Genomic DNA, 15,707 nt, shown 5'->3' with positions numbered 1-15,707 from the left:
TTGCAGTTCTCTGGAGTCAACACTTAACCATGGTTCTTATGCCCATAGGTTTGCCAAAGCCCTGGGCAAATTAACCTTTTAAAAGCTTTAAAGGAAAGAATATTTTTCTGGATTGGAGATTTTATGTGGTGCCCTGGTTAAAATGATTTTGAAGATTTTCCTTCTTTAAGTAGCTTAGCTGCACCATGACTCAAATTAAGTGTTTATAATAAGACTTTTTTTTTTTTTAACCATTCCCCTCATTTATATTTATTTTAAAATTCCAAGGGATGTGTTAAAATGCAAGTTTGGGGAGTGTGGCTTCAAAAATAAAACATTGTGAGAAACATTAGTTTAAAATGTGTGGCTTCAAAAATAAAATATAATAAGACTTTTAAAAAGGATGATTGTACTGGCTTTATCCAAAAGAGAATCTGTTGGACATTACATTTATTTTCCTTCTACTTCTCTTTGGATAATGAATGTGCATTTATATTTGAAAGAATTGTAATCCTTGAGTATATAATACTCTTCTGTTAGTCCGAATATCTCCAACCATTTTTATTTAATTGCAAATCTACCCCAGCGATACAGTGATACAGTGAATGCTTGCACTCTTGTTCATGGTATGCCTGTTTTAATTAACTGTGACATTCAATCTCAGGAGAGGCTTTGCTTTAGAATAAAATCACGAAGTATGAAGTCTATCAGTCAGTGGCGATGGTTAGTTTAGACGGTCTCTTTGGAGCCATCTGAATGAAAGGCTTTAGCTAAATGTAAGATTACTATCTTTATCTTCTTTATTAATGAAAGGTTATTACTAGGTATATGGGATTTAACTCTTGAGAATTGGTGCTTAGCAGTAGGATAATTTTTCCTGTGTAGATGAGCTGTCTAAAGATCTGTTGATATATATATATATATATATATATTTTTTTTTTTTTTTTTTTTTTTTTTTTTTTTTGTCTAGACTCTGTTTACAGACCCAGGCCAGGTAGCCTACGTCCAACAGGATGCTACAGCTCAGCAGGTAATGAATTGCCTTTTTGCCTTTTTGTGTTTTGGAGATAATATACTCTGAAGTTACCCTTCCTTGGAATGCCTCCAGCCCTGTGCACTGTGCATTCTCCGGATGTCTGTTTTGCACGTATTTAGAATAGTCTCCATTTCCATTAATGAAAGCAAAGCAGAACTTTGCTGGTGGCTCAGCAGGGTTAAGGAGCCAGCATTGTCATTTCTGTGGCTCCGGTCATTGCTGTGGCTCAGGTTCAATACCTGGCCCAGGAATTTTTGTATGCATAGGGTGTGGCCAAAAAAAAAAAAAAAAAAAAAAAAAAGAAGAAAGAAAAGAAAACAAAGCTAAACACTCTAATCAGGTAATACAAAATTGGTATTGTATTACAAATATTAGTAATACAAAATTTGTCAGGGAAATTTAAAAAATAAGCATATCCAGCTCAGATCCTGTGTGGCTGTGGACGGCAGTTGCAGCTCCTATTCCACCCCTAGCCTGGGAACATCCATAGGCTGTGAGTATGGCCCTAAAAAGACAAAAGACCAAAAAAAAAAAAAAAAAAAAAGGGTATCAACTAGACATTGGTTCAAGTACCAAAGAGTAATCCTGAGTTTTGAAAGGATCTCCTTATGGAAATGTGGAAAGAAGGTGCCAACAGATTTGGTGTCTGGTGCAACCTCATGGTTCCTAGTCGGATTCGTTAACCACTGCGCCATGACGGGAACTCCTGATTTTTTTTTTTCATAAAAAAAGTTGAAGCAGGAGTTCCTATCATGGCTCAGTGGTTAACAAATCTGACTAGGAACCATGAGGTTGCGGATTTAATCCCTGACCTTGCTCAGTGGGTTAAGGATCCGATGTTGCCGTGAGCTGTGGTGTAGGTCGTAGACCAGGCTCGGATCCCGAGTTGCTGTGGCTGTGGCGTAGGCCGACAGCTACAGCTCTGATTCAACCCCTAGCCTGGGAACCTCCATATGCCGAGGGAGCGGCCCAAGAAAAATGGCAAAAAGACAAAAAAAAAAAAAAAAAAAAGTTGAAGCAATAACCCCCCCCCCAAAAAAAGCGTATACAAAAACTCAAACAAAATCTGCCTAGAAACATCCTCATTGACTTACAGTTGGTAACTATTATTCCAGACTTTCTTTCAGATATAAAACAGACAAAGATAAACAAGCAGGGGGAAATGGCATTGTGCCCTAAATGCTGTTATTAATCTAAATACCTTAAATTTACTTGAATTTAGCAGAAGAAGAGGGAATTGAGGTGAAACTGAAAGAAGTTGAGGTTGGTGTTTTTCCCTAACTGACCTTGAGCCCCTGTCCTCTTTGTCCTCAGCCGCCACTGTGATGACAGGCACTGACACTTCCTCCCTCTCCCCTATCTCCCACTGTTGGGGGCTAGTTGTATTATTATTGTTTTTGTTTTTGTTTTGTCTTTTTGCCATTTCTTGGGCTGTTCCCGTGGCATATGGAGGTTCCCAGGCTAGGGGTCTAATAGGAGCTGTAGCCACCGGCCTACGCCAGAGCCACAGCAACACGGGATCTGAGCTGCGTCTGCGACCTACACCACAGCTCACGGCAACACTGGATCCTCAGCCCACTGAGCAAGGCCAGGGATCGAACCCGCAACCTCATGGTTCCTAGTCGGATTCATTAACCATTGTACCACGACGGGAACTCCAGCATTATTATTGTAACTAATGTATTTATGTTCTGTTCACTAACCAAATCTCTTTAGGAATTTTGTCCCATTATCTCCTGGCATTTAATTTGTAGAAATCTTGAGTCTAATTTTGATCATTTGCTTCATTCCTTTTCTGTCCTAATGCCTGTTTTTGTGTCATTCTTTATCCTTTAAGTTTTTCTTTGAAGTCTGATGACTTCATGAATCAGAATTCCCTTGGACAGGGTATGTCCTTTTGATGTATAGGTTAAGACTTTTTTTTTTTTTTTTTTTTTTTTTTTGGTCTTTTTAGGGTTGTACCTATAGCATATGGGTGTTCCTGGACTAGGGGTGGAATTGGAGCCCCAGCTGCTGGCCTACACCACAGCCACAGCAATGAGGGGTCCAAGCTGCATCTGTGACCTACACCACAGCTCATGGCAACTCCAGATCCCTAACCCAATGAGAGAGGCCAGGAATCGAACCTGAAACCACATAGATACTAGTTGGGTTTGTTATCACTGAGCCACAGTGGGAACTCCCGGTTAAGACTTTTATTTCTGGAACATTTTCATCTATTAGGCCTTTGAAGATCTTTTCAGTTTCATTTGATATGTTCACTTTTTCAGGAATATCAGTGTGAGTATATCGACTCTGCTTTCTGTATCTAACATTTTCTCTATGATTTTTTTTTTTTTTTTTTTTTTTTTTGTCTTTTCTTAGGGCTGCACCTGTGGCATATGGAGGTTCCCAGGCTAGGGGTCTAATCAGAGCTGTAGCCGCTGGCCTATACCACAGTCACAGCAACGCCTGATCCAAGCCACGTCTGCGACCTACACCACAGCTCATGGCAACACTGGATCCTTAACCCACTGAGCGAGGCTACAGATCAAACCCGCAACCTCATGGTTCTTTAACCACTGAGCCACAGCCGGAACTCCTCTATGATCTTTATATCTGTTATTTTCCATGTTATTTGTGTAATTTCCTTTATGGCCCCCATATTTCCTTACTGTGTTTTTAAGATTTTCTGATTAAATAATAACATACCTATAGAAAAGTATGGAAAATTAGAATCATCATGAAGTGAACATACTCTGTACCAACACCCTGATTAAATACTGGAACTTCACCATCTCCTAACAGCCATCCTCACGCTCTTCCCATCACCTCTTCTTCCCTTCTCCTCACTCCCCTGCTTGCTAACTAACACCAGGGATCCGTCTTTCATGATTTGGAACTTTATATAAACAGAATTCCTTAGCATGGTTTTCTTTCTGCCATGTGTTTTTTTTTTCCATGTTATGCTTAGGAGAGTCACTTTGTTTGTGTGTCAGCGTTGTTGTGGTTTTTTTCCTTCTGTTTTTGTTGCTGTGTCGTGTTCAGCTCTGTGAATATACCAGATGCATTCAGAAATGTGATCCCTCTACTTCCTTCTGTTTCAAGAATTTCTCAGCCCTCTGTTTTTCCACACACATTGTAGGATCAACCAGGAAGTGTCTGCCCAAGTCCTTGTAGGAAATTTGTTGGCATTTCATTGTATCTGTGGATCAGCTTGAGAAGAATTGACATCTTTACAATCTTGAGCCTTTTAGTCTGTGAATATGATCTATCCCTGTGTTTTATTTTTTTGTCTTTTTGCTATTTCTTTGGGCTGCTCCCACAGCATATGGAGGTTCTCAGGCTAGGGGTCAAATCGGAGCTGTAGCCATCGGCCTACGTCAGAGCCACAGCAACGGGGGATCCGAGCCACGTCTGCAACCTACACCACAGCTCATGGCAACGCCGGATCTTTAACCCACTGAGCAAGGGCAGGGACTGAACCTGCAACCTCATGGTTCCTAGTCAGATTTGTTAGGAATCTGCACCACGACGGGAACTCCTATCCCTGAGTTTTAAACAGAAGTTTGGAAATTGCCTTCTGGATAGAGGTCTTTGGATAGATTTATTCCTGGATATTTGGTATCTTTTGATGGTATTGTAAATTACAGTATAATTTAGAATTTTTTCATCTTCTAAGTTCTGTCAGTATTCATGTTTTCTATGGATACTGAGAGTTTTATTTCTTTCCATCTTTCCATCTTTTTTTTGTTGAGATATAATTGACACATGGCTCTGTATTATAACTTTAATACAGCGTAGTGATTTGACTCATATACATCATGAAATGTTTACCACAGGAAGTTTAGAGAACATCCATCATCTCTAAAATTAAAGAAATAGAAAAAAATTCTTTGTTCGTGATGAGAACTCTTAGGATTTACTCTCTTAACAACTGCCATATATAATATGCAGCATGTTAATTATATTTATCATGTTGTACATTATGTCCCTAGGACTTATTTATCTTTTTTTTTTTTTTTTTTGTCTTTTTGTCTTTTTGCCATTTCTAGGGCCACTCCCTCGGCATATGGAGGTTCCCAGGCTAGGGGTCTAATTGGACCTGTAGCCCTGGCCTACACCAGAGCCACAGCAACATAGGATCTGAGCCGAGTCTGCAACCACAGCTCACGGCAACACTGGATCCTTAACCCACTGAGCAAGGCCAGGGATCTAACCCGCAACGTCATGGTTCCTAGTCGCATTCGTTAACCACTGAGCCATGACGGGAACTCCCAGGACTTATTTATCTTACGACTGGAAGTTTGCACCTTTTGAGCACCTTCATCCAATCCCCCCTCCCCTTACCCTCCATCTCTGGTAACAACAAATATGATCTCCTTTTTTTATGAGTTTGTATGTTTGTTTGTTTGTTTTTGAAGTATAATTGACATATAATACTTTGTTAGTTACTGTTATACAACGTAGTGATTTTTTTCTTTACATTTCATTCGTTCCACGATGTCTTGTTATAATGTCACTGTACAAAGATATTACTTATTAACTGTATTCCCTACACTGTACATTTGAACCCATGACTCACTTACTTTGCAACTGGAAGTTTGTACCTCTTAATCTCCTCAACTCTTTCTTTCCTCCTCTCACTCCTCTACTCTGGTAATCACTTGTTTGTTCTTCGTATCTGTAACTGTTTCTGTTTTGTTATGTTTACTCACTTATATCTTTTATTTTCTGTTCTCTTTGTCTGCTGGCTAGGATCTCAGTACATTATTGAATAGAAAGGGTGCAGGTTCGATCCCTGGCCCATGCTCAGTGGGTTAAAAGGATCCAGTGTTGCAGAGTAGGTCACAGCTACAGTCTGATTCGACCCATAGCCTGGCAACTTCCATATGCTGCAGGTGTAGCCCTAAAAGAAAAAAAAAAAAGGAAAAAAAGTGATGTTTAGTGTAGGATTTTAATAAAAAGAACACACTGATTGAAAAAGCTCCCTTTGTGGGAGTTCCTGTTGTGACTCACCAGTAATGAACCCCACTAGTATCCATGAGGACACAGGTTTGATCCCTGGCCTTGTGCAGTTGGTTAAGGAATTGACATTGCCATGAGCTCTGTGTTGCTGTGATCTGTGGTGTAGGTTGCAGATGCTGCTCCAATCTGGTGTTGCTGCTGTGTAGGCTGGCAGCTATAGCTCCGATTTGACCTCTAGTCCAGGAACTTCCGTATGCTGTGAGTGTGGCCCTAAAAAAGACCAAATAAATAAATAAAATAAAAAAGCTCCCTCTGGGAGTTCTTGTTGTGGCTCAGTGGCTTAAGAACCCGAATAGTATCCATGAGGATACTAGTTTGATCCCTGACCTCCCTCAATGAGTTAAAGGACCCAGCATTGCTGCAAGCTGCAATGTAGGTCACAGATGTGGCTTGAATCTGGTGTTGCTGTGGCTGTGGCGTGTAGGCTGACATCCGCAGCTCTAATTCAGCCCCTAGCCTGGGAACTTCCACAGGCCACGGGCTCTTAAAAAAAAAAAGTCAAAAGAAAGCTTCTTTTATTTATGGTTTTTAATGAGTGATCATAATTAATTGATGTGGTTATTATTCCTGGGTGTTGATCTTTATTAAATACATTTTTTTGAATCTATTGAGTGGTGGGTTTTGTCTTTTTATGGCCTCACCTGAGGCATATGGAAGTTCCCAGCCTAGGGGTCGAATTGGAGCTGTAGTTGCTGTTCTGCAGCACAACCACAGCAACATGGGATCTGAGCTACATCTGCAACCTATACTGCAGCTCATGGCAACACCAGATGCTTAACCCACTGAACAAGGCCAGGGATCAAACTCGCATCTTCATGAAGAGTAGTCGCATTTGTTAACCACTGAGCCGTGACGGGAACTCCCTATTGAGAATTTTTTCTTTTCTATTAATATGGTAAACTATATTAATCAACATTTCTAAGTTAAACCGGACTTGCATTCTGTAGTAAACTCTATTTGATCCTTTTCTTTTTTTTTTTTTTTTTTTGCGATTTCTTTGGGCCGCTCCCGCGGCATATGGAGATTCCCAGGCTAGGGGTCAAATCGGAGCTGTAGCCTCCGGCCTACGCCAGAGCCGCAGCAACATGAGATCCTAGCCGCATCCTCAACCCACACCACAGCTCGTGGCAATGCCGGATCTTAACCCACTGAGCAAGGGCAGGGACAGAACCCGCAACCTCATGGTTCCTAGTCGGATTCGTTAATCACTGCGCCACGACGGGAACTCCTGATCCTTTTCATATAAGTTTGGATTTAGATTTGGTTTGCTCCTATTTTGTTTGGGGTATTACATATTTATGCAAATATAGTCCATTTCATTTTTAGACAGTGTATTTGATTTTTTTCTTTTAAAGTAGCTTTCATCTTGGTGATATTTTTTCTTTTAATAGCATCCTGACAAGATACATCATCATTTTTTGTTGACTATATAGTATTCTACATGGGGATGTACTGTTGTTTCTGTTCTCCATCTATTGTTTGATATATAGGTTCTTTTCTTTCTTTCTCTCTTTCTTTAGCTACTATAAAGAACTCTCATAAAAGAACACTCTCATAGGTGCCATATCAGATTATTTCCTTAGAATAAATTCCTCAGAGAGAAATGATACTCAAGGTATTCACTTTTTAAAATTACTTAAGAACTACAGTTTTTATGAAAGTGAAAAAGATACAAATATAAAAATCAAACAAGTTAAATGAAAAGTCAGAATCCTTAATTTGAATTAGAATATTAGCATGAACTCATGATTGTTTTTCCTTAAAAAATATATTTTCTAGTTCTGGCCACTGAAAAGATTTACATACAGCCATCAATCCAGTAGCAATGATCCTAAGTGGCCTCTAAATACAATTTTCCAGTGAAAGGAATGGGGGAGCTTAGAGACATGGCAGCTCTGGGGCAGGAAATGTGTATGATGTGCCTGAAACATCTGTCTTATCAGAATGCTAGGAAGCTAATAAATACTTCTCTTCTAGTGTCCTGGGAAAAAACTCAGGATCTAACTTGAAGGGGCCAAAATGGGACAGTTTGACCCCAAAAAAGGGAAAATATCTACCATTGATTGAAATACATTATATATATTTATAACCCACGAGTTCATACTGATATGAAAACAGATAACTCATTGGTCACTTTTTGAGGATGCGAAGGGGACCACCACGTTATTGGGAGAAGTGGTAAATGACGGGAAGGGATCCAGCTTTTCCTTCTGAATGTCCTCAGGAAAACAATCACTTGATGAGGAAATTTCATTATAGAAGCATCCAACTAATAAGTAAAAGGGGGGGAGGTGTGTTTGGCTTAGAGTAGCACCATTTTTCATCTCCTGCCATCAGGAAACAGCTGATGAGGCACTTTGTAACGAATGGATCAACTTACCGTCATCGGAACATTGTCAGCATCGTAAAAAGAGAAAACATTCATTATAGGGCTTCTGGTGGTGTTTGCCTCCGTTGGCGTTTTACCACATAAGTAGTCCTCCCACAAAATTGAACATGAATCTGGTCAGGTCTCTAGATTTCACTGCCAACACATAGGAAGCACAGTGAACCCAATGGAACAAGTTACAAGGTACATAAGGATGCAGTGAGAGCACAATCGAGACTGTAGGAAACAGACAAATTGTGAAGAAAAAGAGAGAAGTGGGAACTTACAGATTAAAGGAGACTTCAGAGACTCATCAGTCAGAGGCAGTAGACGCAGACCTTGTTTGGGCCCTGATTTGAACCATCTAACTCTAAAAAAAGTGTTAGGAGATGTTTGGGGAAATCCCAATAATAACTGGATATTTGATGATGTTAAGGAATGCTTATTTTTTAGGTATGATAATGTTTAGAATATAGAAGCCCTTTTCTTTTAGAGATCTCTACTGAACTTCTTAGAGATGAAAGTGTATCACGTTTGAGGTTTGCTTCAGAACAGTCTTGTGAGAGTGGGTAGGAGAGCAGTTGAAGTCAGGTGAGCCATGAGTGACAATTGTTAGAGCTGAGTGATGGATACGTACCATTTTTTATACTAGTCTATTTGATATACGTTAGACATTTGTCACCATAAATGGGAAAGTTTTTTATTTTTGCTTCCTTGGGCCGTACCTGTGACATATGGAAATTCCCAAGCTAGAGGTCAAATTGAAGCTGCAGCTGGCGGCCTATACCACAGCCATGGCAACACTGGATCCCAACCCCCTGTGCGAGGCCAGGGGTTGACTCCGCATCCTCATGACACTAGTCAGGTTCATTTCCATTGAGCCACAACAGGAGTGCCTGGAAAAGTTATTTTGATAGGACTTTCTAAATTGCTTTTCAGATGCTGAAAAACTATATTCCCACCAACAGTATATGAGAATGCCCATTTCCATATGCCTTTGCCACATTGGGTATATGTGTTCTTTCAAAATCTTGCCAGTCTGATAAGCAAAGTGGTATTTTGTTGTTTTAATATTAAGGCATCATCTTAATCACAGGTTTTGTTGCCAGTTGCACCTCAAACGGGCTTTCGTCTTCCCCAATCTTCAGAAACAATCTGCTTGTTTCATGTCTTGCACAAAAGGAACGCTGTACTCAGATCGCTCTGTGAGCCTGACATGGCAGGCAATGTGACTGTTGGCTTAGCATCTGTCTTTATTGCAGTTTCCTTGCATGGTTTTTATTTCTGGCTCTCACACCTCAGTGATTATCCCTTTATCCCATGGCCTGGATACACTTTGGATAGAAAGTTGAACTAAGGCTTTAACCTAGATGATAGATGCCTTTTTTTTTTTTTTTTTCTTTAGCAGAAATGTTCCTGTTTCACTTGTTTATAGTGGTGGTAAAATCCATTTGAAATCTTTTTTCATATATGATTCCTTCGTCCATAAGAAATGACACTCCCCAGACCTAGAAGCAGTTTCTGCTTTGTTTCTGAAAAGGGACATGTGTGGCTCCCCACACACTGAGAGGAAAATATGCTGCCCTCATAATTGGTCTCAGTAGGAACCCAGAACATCCTGTTGTGTTTGCTGCTGTCCAGTGTAGTCTCATATTTCACCCTCAGATAAATTGTGTCCTGAAATGCATTATGTAATTTCAGAAATAATCACAGAGAGTGATGCTAAGTGGGCAGGAGAAAGTATGTGATGCGTCGAACACATTCCTTTTCCTCTTGACATGTTTTCTTGTGCGTGACAACGTGCATGGGAGTAAACCATTTCTTTTCCTCTAAGTCAAGGTGGCCCCAAGGCTCTCCGCCCTGCTGCCTGCCTGTTGCCGCAGGAGCAGGTGTGTCACCTGGTTGCTCTGGTGTTCAAGGTGTGATGTTTACCTCCTCTGCCACCCTCCTTCCATAGACTCCACAGGGGCCATTGTAACATTGTGGAAAAGGTGGTTGGAGTCTAAATGTGAATTTCCTCTGGGCTCCTCAGGAGCTGTATGGTACAGTTATCTGGCCTCAAATGAATTTAGATATCTACCTGGCACTCAGTAAATGTCAGCTGAATTTGAATTATAACAAATCTGTGGAGTTCCCATTGTGGTGCAGCAGAAACAAATCTGACCAGGAACCATGAGGTTGCGGGTTCGATCCCTGGCCTCACTCAGTGGGTCAAGGATCCGGCGTTGCCATGACCTGTGGTGTAGATCGCAGACATGGCTTGGATCTGGCGTTGCTGTGGCTGTGGTGTAGGCTGGCAGCTACAGCTCCGATTAGACCCCTAACCAGGGAACCTCTATATGCCAAGGGTGTGGCCGTAAAAAAACAAAAAGACCAAAAAAAAACCAAAAATCTGTAATGCATGCCTACTGTGTGTTAAGGTCCATGCTCTCTGAAATACATAGTATTAGCCACACGTGATTATCATTCACTCCTCCCACCCCTTTTCAACGGTGGCTTGCATGATTTTGGTATATGTTCAACCCATGCTTAAGCATCAGTCCTTCTAGATAAAAGCTGAAGGCTTTGAGCCTTTTCCTTGCCTTTGAGGAGAGTTCCAGCATGGGGACGATGCGGTTGTCAGTCTGTTTTAATGTCAACTTGCTTAGCAGTGGCGAGAAGCCAGCGGTAACTTGCCTGACCACAGTCTTCCCAGCAGCATCTGTTGGGAAAAAAAATACATTGATGCTTCACGGGAGTAACTCTAAATGGCTGAATTCATTTTTCAGGTTGGCTCTGCAAAGAGATAAAGAATTTATAAGGAGTAGAGGTGACTCTGGGCTTTGAGTTTGCTCAGTGTGTGATAACATTCATCCCTAACGCTGGCGTGAAATGCACATGGCTTAGAGTAAAGGGGCCTGAGACCACAGGGGAGCCAAGTGGCCTCCCTGCAGGATTAGGGAAGGAGTCAGAGGGGGTGGCAAGTGCAGTTTCCTTGCTAGAAGTCTCTGCTCTTGTTTTAGTCCTCACCGCAATGAGCATTTTATTGTTTTTATTGATGTTGAAGCAAAAGCATCTCCTAGAATTTTGTCCTCCTGTCTAAACTTCAAGAAGGTCCTGAGCTACAGATGGAATGTCGCATCAGAGTTCAGGCTCCTGGGTTAAGTGAATGCATGTTAAAACACGCATAGGCCATTTGAGGAGCTGATTTTATCTGCTCTCTGGGGCCTGTTGAGCAGTGACCTTTAACTGCTATAACAGGTCAGATTCTATAAACACGCACAATAGTATTTCTTTATAGAGTTAAAGAAGTTCTTAGATTCACAGCTGAGAAAGGGTGTTTCTGTGAATAGCAGCAGAGTCCCTTTAGATGCCCAGAGGGATTGATGTCATTTCCCAAAGGGCCAAATATATTTACACAAACTGGTCTTCCTTGAATACCTGCTACATGCCCAGCAGCCTTTTTTTTTTTTAATTGATGTTTAAAATTGAAGTTGATTTACAATATTGTGTTATATTCAGGTGTATAGCACCATGATCCAGTTATACATATATATGTATTTTTTTCAATTCATTTCTATTATAGGTCATTATGAGATCTAGTTCCCTGTGCTAAATAGTGAATCTTTGTTATTTATTTTATATAAAGTGGTGTGTATTGTTGATCTCATACTCCTAATTTATCCTTGCTTGCCTTCCTTTCCCCTTTGGTCACCATAAGTTTGTTTTCTATATCTGTGAATCTGTTTCTGTTTTTTTTTTTTTTTTTTTTTTTTTTTGTCTTTTAGCTATTTCTTGGGCCGCTCTCGCGGCATATAGAGGTTCCCAGGCTAGGGGTCCAATTGGAGCTGTAGCCACCGGCCTACACCAGGGCCACAGCAACAGGGGGATCTGAGCCTCATCTGCAACTTACACCACAGCTCACGGCAACATTGGATCCTTAACCCACTGAGCAAGGGCAGGGATCGAACCGGCAACCTCATGGTTCCTAGTCGGATTCGTTAACCACTGTGCCATGATGGGAACTCCCTGTTTCTATTTTGTAAACAAGTTCATTTGTATTGTTTTTTTATACTCCACATGTAAGTGATATAGTATATTGGTCCCTGTCTGATTGCCTTCACTCAGTATGATAATCTCTAGGGCCATCCATGTTGCTGCAAATGGCAATATTTCATTATTTTTCATGGCTGAGTAATATTCCATTGGTGATGTGTACCATGTCTTCTTTATCCATTCATCTGTAGATGGATACTTAGGTTGCTTCTATGTCTTGGTTATTGTAAATAGTGCTGCTATGAACACTGGGGTGCCTGTATCTTTTTGAATTAGGGTTTTCATCTTTTCTGGATATGTATCCTGAAGTAGGGTTGCTGGGTCAATTGATAGCTCTGTTTTTAGTTTTTTAAGGAACCTCCATACTGTTTCAATGGTGGCTGCACTAATTTACATTCCCACCAATAGTGTAGGCAGGTTCCCTTTTCTCTACAGTTATTGTTTGCATGTGTTGTTTGTAGACTTTTTGATGACAGTCATTCTGAGTGGTGTGAGGTGATACCTCACTGTAGTTTTGATTTGCATTTCTCTAATAATTAGCAATGTTGAACATCTTTTCATGTGCCTGTTGGCCATATGCATTTCTTCTTTGGAGAAATGCCTATTTGGGCCTTCTGCCCATTTTGGGGGGTTGTTGGGTTGTTTTTTGTTGTTGTTTAAGCTGTTTGTATATTTTGGAAGTTAAGCCCTTATTGGTTGCATTGTTTGCAAATATTTTCTCCCATTCTGTAGCTTGTTTTTTCATTTTGTTGATGGTTCCTTTTGTTGTGCAAAAGCTTTTAAGTTTAATTAGGCCCCATTTGTTTATTTCGTTACTTTTTTTTTTGCTTTTTAGGGCCTCACCCGCGGCATATTGAAGTTCCCAGGCTAGGGGTCAAATCAGAGCTACAGCCGCCAGCCTTCACCACAGCCACAGCAATAAGGGATCTGAGCCGTGCCTGCGACCTATACCACAGCTCACGGCAACACCAGATCCCCAACCCACTGAGTGAGGCCAGGGATCAGACCCCTCATGGATACTAGTCAGAATCATTTCAGCTGTGCCACAATGGGAACCTCCTCATTTGTTTATTTTTGCTTTTAATCCTTTTGCTGTGGGAGACTGACCTAAGAAAATATTGCTGTGATTTATTGCAGAGAGTGTTTTGCCTATGTTTTCTCCTAGGAGTTTTATGGTGTCATGTTGTATTGTCTTTAAACCCAGCAGCCTTTTAAGGTTGTAGAAGAAATACACAATGAAACCTTGGTCCTGGGAGTTCCCATCGTGGCTCAGTGATTAACGAACCTGACTAGGAACCATGAGGTTGCGGGTTCGATCCCTGGCCTTGCTCAGTGGGTTAAGGATCCGGCGTTGCTGTGAGCTGTGGTGTAGGTTGCAGATGCAGCTCAGATCCCGTGTTGCTGTGGCTCTGGTGTAGGCTGGCAGCTACAGCTCTGATTAGACCCCTAGCCTGGAAACCTCCATATGCCACGGGAGCGGCCCAAGAAATGGCAAAAAAAGACAAAAAACCCCCCAAAAAACCACCTTGGTCCTTAAAGAACTTATGATAATACTACTACTATTATTATTAATATTAAGCAGTTAATAAATGCCAGATACTCTACTACTGGTCTCTTATACACATTGTTCCCTTTAATCCTCACAACAACCTATGAGTTATGTATTACCATGTCCATTTTGTAGGTAAAGAAACACAGGTTCAGAAAAGTTTATTAACTTGCTAAATGGTAGATTCAGGATTTTTTTTTTTAGAAGACCTGTACCTGCAGTATATGGAAGTTCTGGGGCTAGGGGTCAAGTTGGAGCTGCAGCTGCCGGGCTCCAGCCACAGCCACAGCAACTCGGGATCCACGCCACATCTGCGACCTGTGCTGTAGCTTGTGGCAATGCCGGATCCTTAACCCACTGAGCAAGGCCAGGGATCGAGTCCACATCCTCATGGATACTAGTCGGGTTCTAAGTCTGCTGAGCCACAATGGGAACTCAAGGATCCAGGATTTTAATTAAATCTGTCTGACTCCAAAGCTTGTGGTACACTTCCCTGAGGCAAGCTGAGCTCACCAGAAAAGGCCCACTCATTGAAGAAGAAATGGTGTATGGCAGTGGATACAAAGCTATGAGGGAGAGCTAAGGTGGGAGATGTCAGAACCAAGATTTTAATAGATCTTGGAAGACTAGAAGAGCAGAAAAAGCAATACAATGAAATTTACTGGAGGCAAATGGCCATTGATGTAAAAATCAACTAGATCTTGCGGAGGAGAAAAGTGGTTCCTCAGCACTCTTTGAGAACACGAGAGGACCCAGGGTTTTCAGTTACCTGCAGGCTGTAGAACGTGGGGGTCTTATGTAAGTGTTGATGCAAGTTGGCAGGAATCTGCTGAGGGGTACATGCAGACAGCAGGACTCTGAGGGATCTGGAGGATTTGCTGCGTGAGGAATGAGTCAGTGAATTAGGGGTTTGGGTCTTGAAGTCCTGGAGGCGCTGTCTTCATATGGCAGAGCATGGACTTTCTCTGGCTAGCTGGAGAGGAAGGTCGGATGGTCTTGACTCCACAGGGACAATGTGGGCTGCTGGGTGGGTGTGAAGATGAAATGTGAAGCCCAGTTGGACAGTGTTGTAGAGCAGGATCCTGGACTCCAGTGCTGCAAGGAGTCAGAATTGAGAGTGGAGGTGCTTCCTGAAGAAAGTGGAGATGACAGAGTTTAGAGAAGGGCCAGGGAAGAGCTGTTTAGGCGAAGAAAGATGAAGAAAAGAGAATAGGCATTTGACAACATGTCTCTTATTTATTGAACAGGAAGGGGATGTGGCTTGAGTTTGACTAATGGTGCTAATGGGGCGGGAGAAATACGCTCCCGCAAGAGGAATCTGGGTGCCACTTATTTAGGAGGTGGAAGAACTTTTTAAGGAACCATGATTTCCTGCCAGCGTATTTGGTAAAGTTGCATTAGTCTAATCCATGACCTAAACCGTGTCTTATTTGCAAAAGACCAACATCAGCGTGATGACACAAACAGGCATCTGTTTATTTCTTACCTACAAACCTCAGCCTCTCTGAAGTGTGTGAAAGGAGAGCTGTTAGCATTTTACCACCTGCGTCTTGCACCACAATTTTTAAGCAGCGTAGTTAAAGATGGGTCAGCTCTTTACTAGCACGGCGGTGTGACCACCCTGCAAAGGCAGGAGGGACCCCCACCCAAAACCGAGTTCAGGTGTTGAGGCTGGTGATCCATAGCTTCAGGAGGGTGTGGAAAGGCTCATTACATTGATATTCACAGTCTCT

The 15,707-nt window shown here is 41.6% G+C and overlaps 1 protein-coding gene across 2 annotated transcripts in view; it reads left to right on the top strand.

The window, feature by feature from the left end:
* The window catches only part of PRDM10 (PR/SET domain 10), a 92,218-nt gene that overhangs the window by 31,153 nt on the left and 45,358 nt on the right, over window positions 1-15,707 (top strand). For both annotated transcript variants that reach the window (XM_013979568.2, XM_013979567.2), the window contains exon 4: window positions 950-1,009. In XM_013979568.2, the coding sequence (XP_013835022.2) occupies window positions 950-1,009 (60 nt within the window). The remainder of the gene's footprint in view (window positions 1-949; window positions 1,010-15,707) is intronic.

This window comes from Sus scrofa, chromosome 9 (assembly GCF_000003025.6).
Source record: "Sus scrofa isolate TJ Tabasco breed Duroc chromosome 9, Sscrofa11.1, whole genome shotgun sequence".
Taxonomy (NCBI): Eukaryota; Metazoa; Chordata; class Mammalia; order Artiodactyla; family Suidae; genus Sus; species Sus scrofa.
The sequence above is the reverse complement of the archived record's forward strand: the minus strand, read 5'-3'. Positions and strand labels throughout refer to the sequence as shown.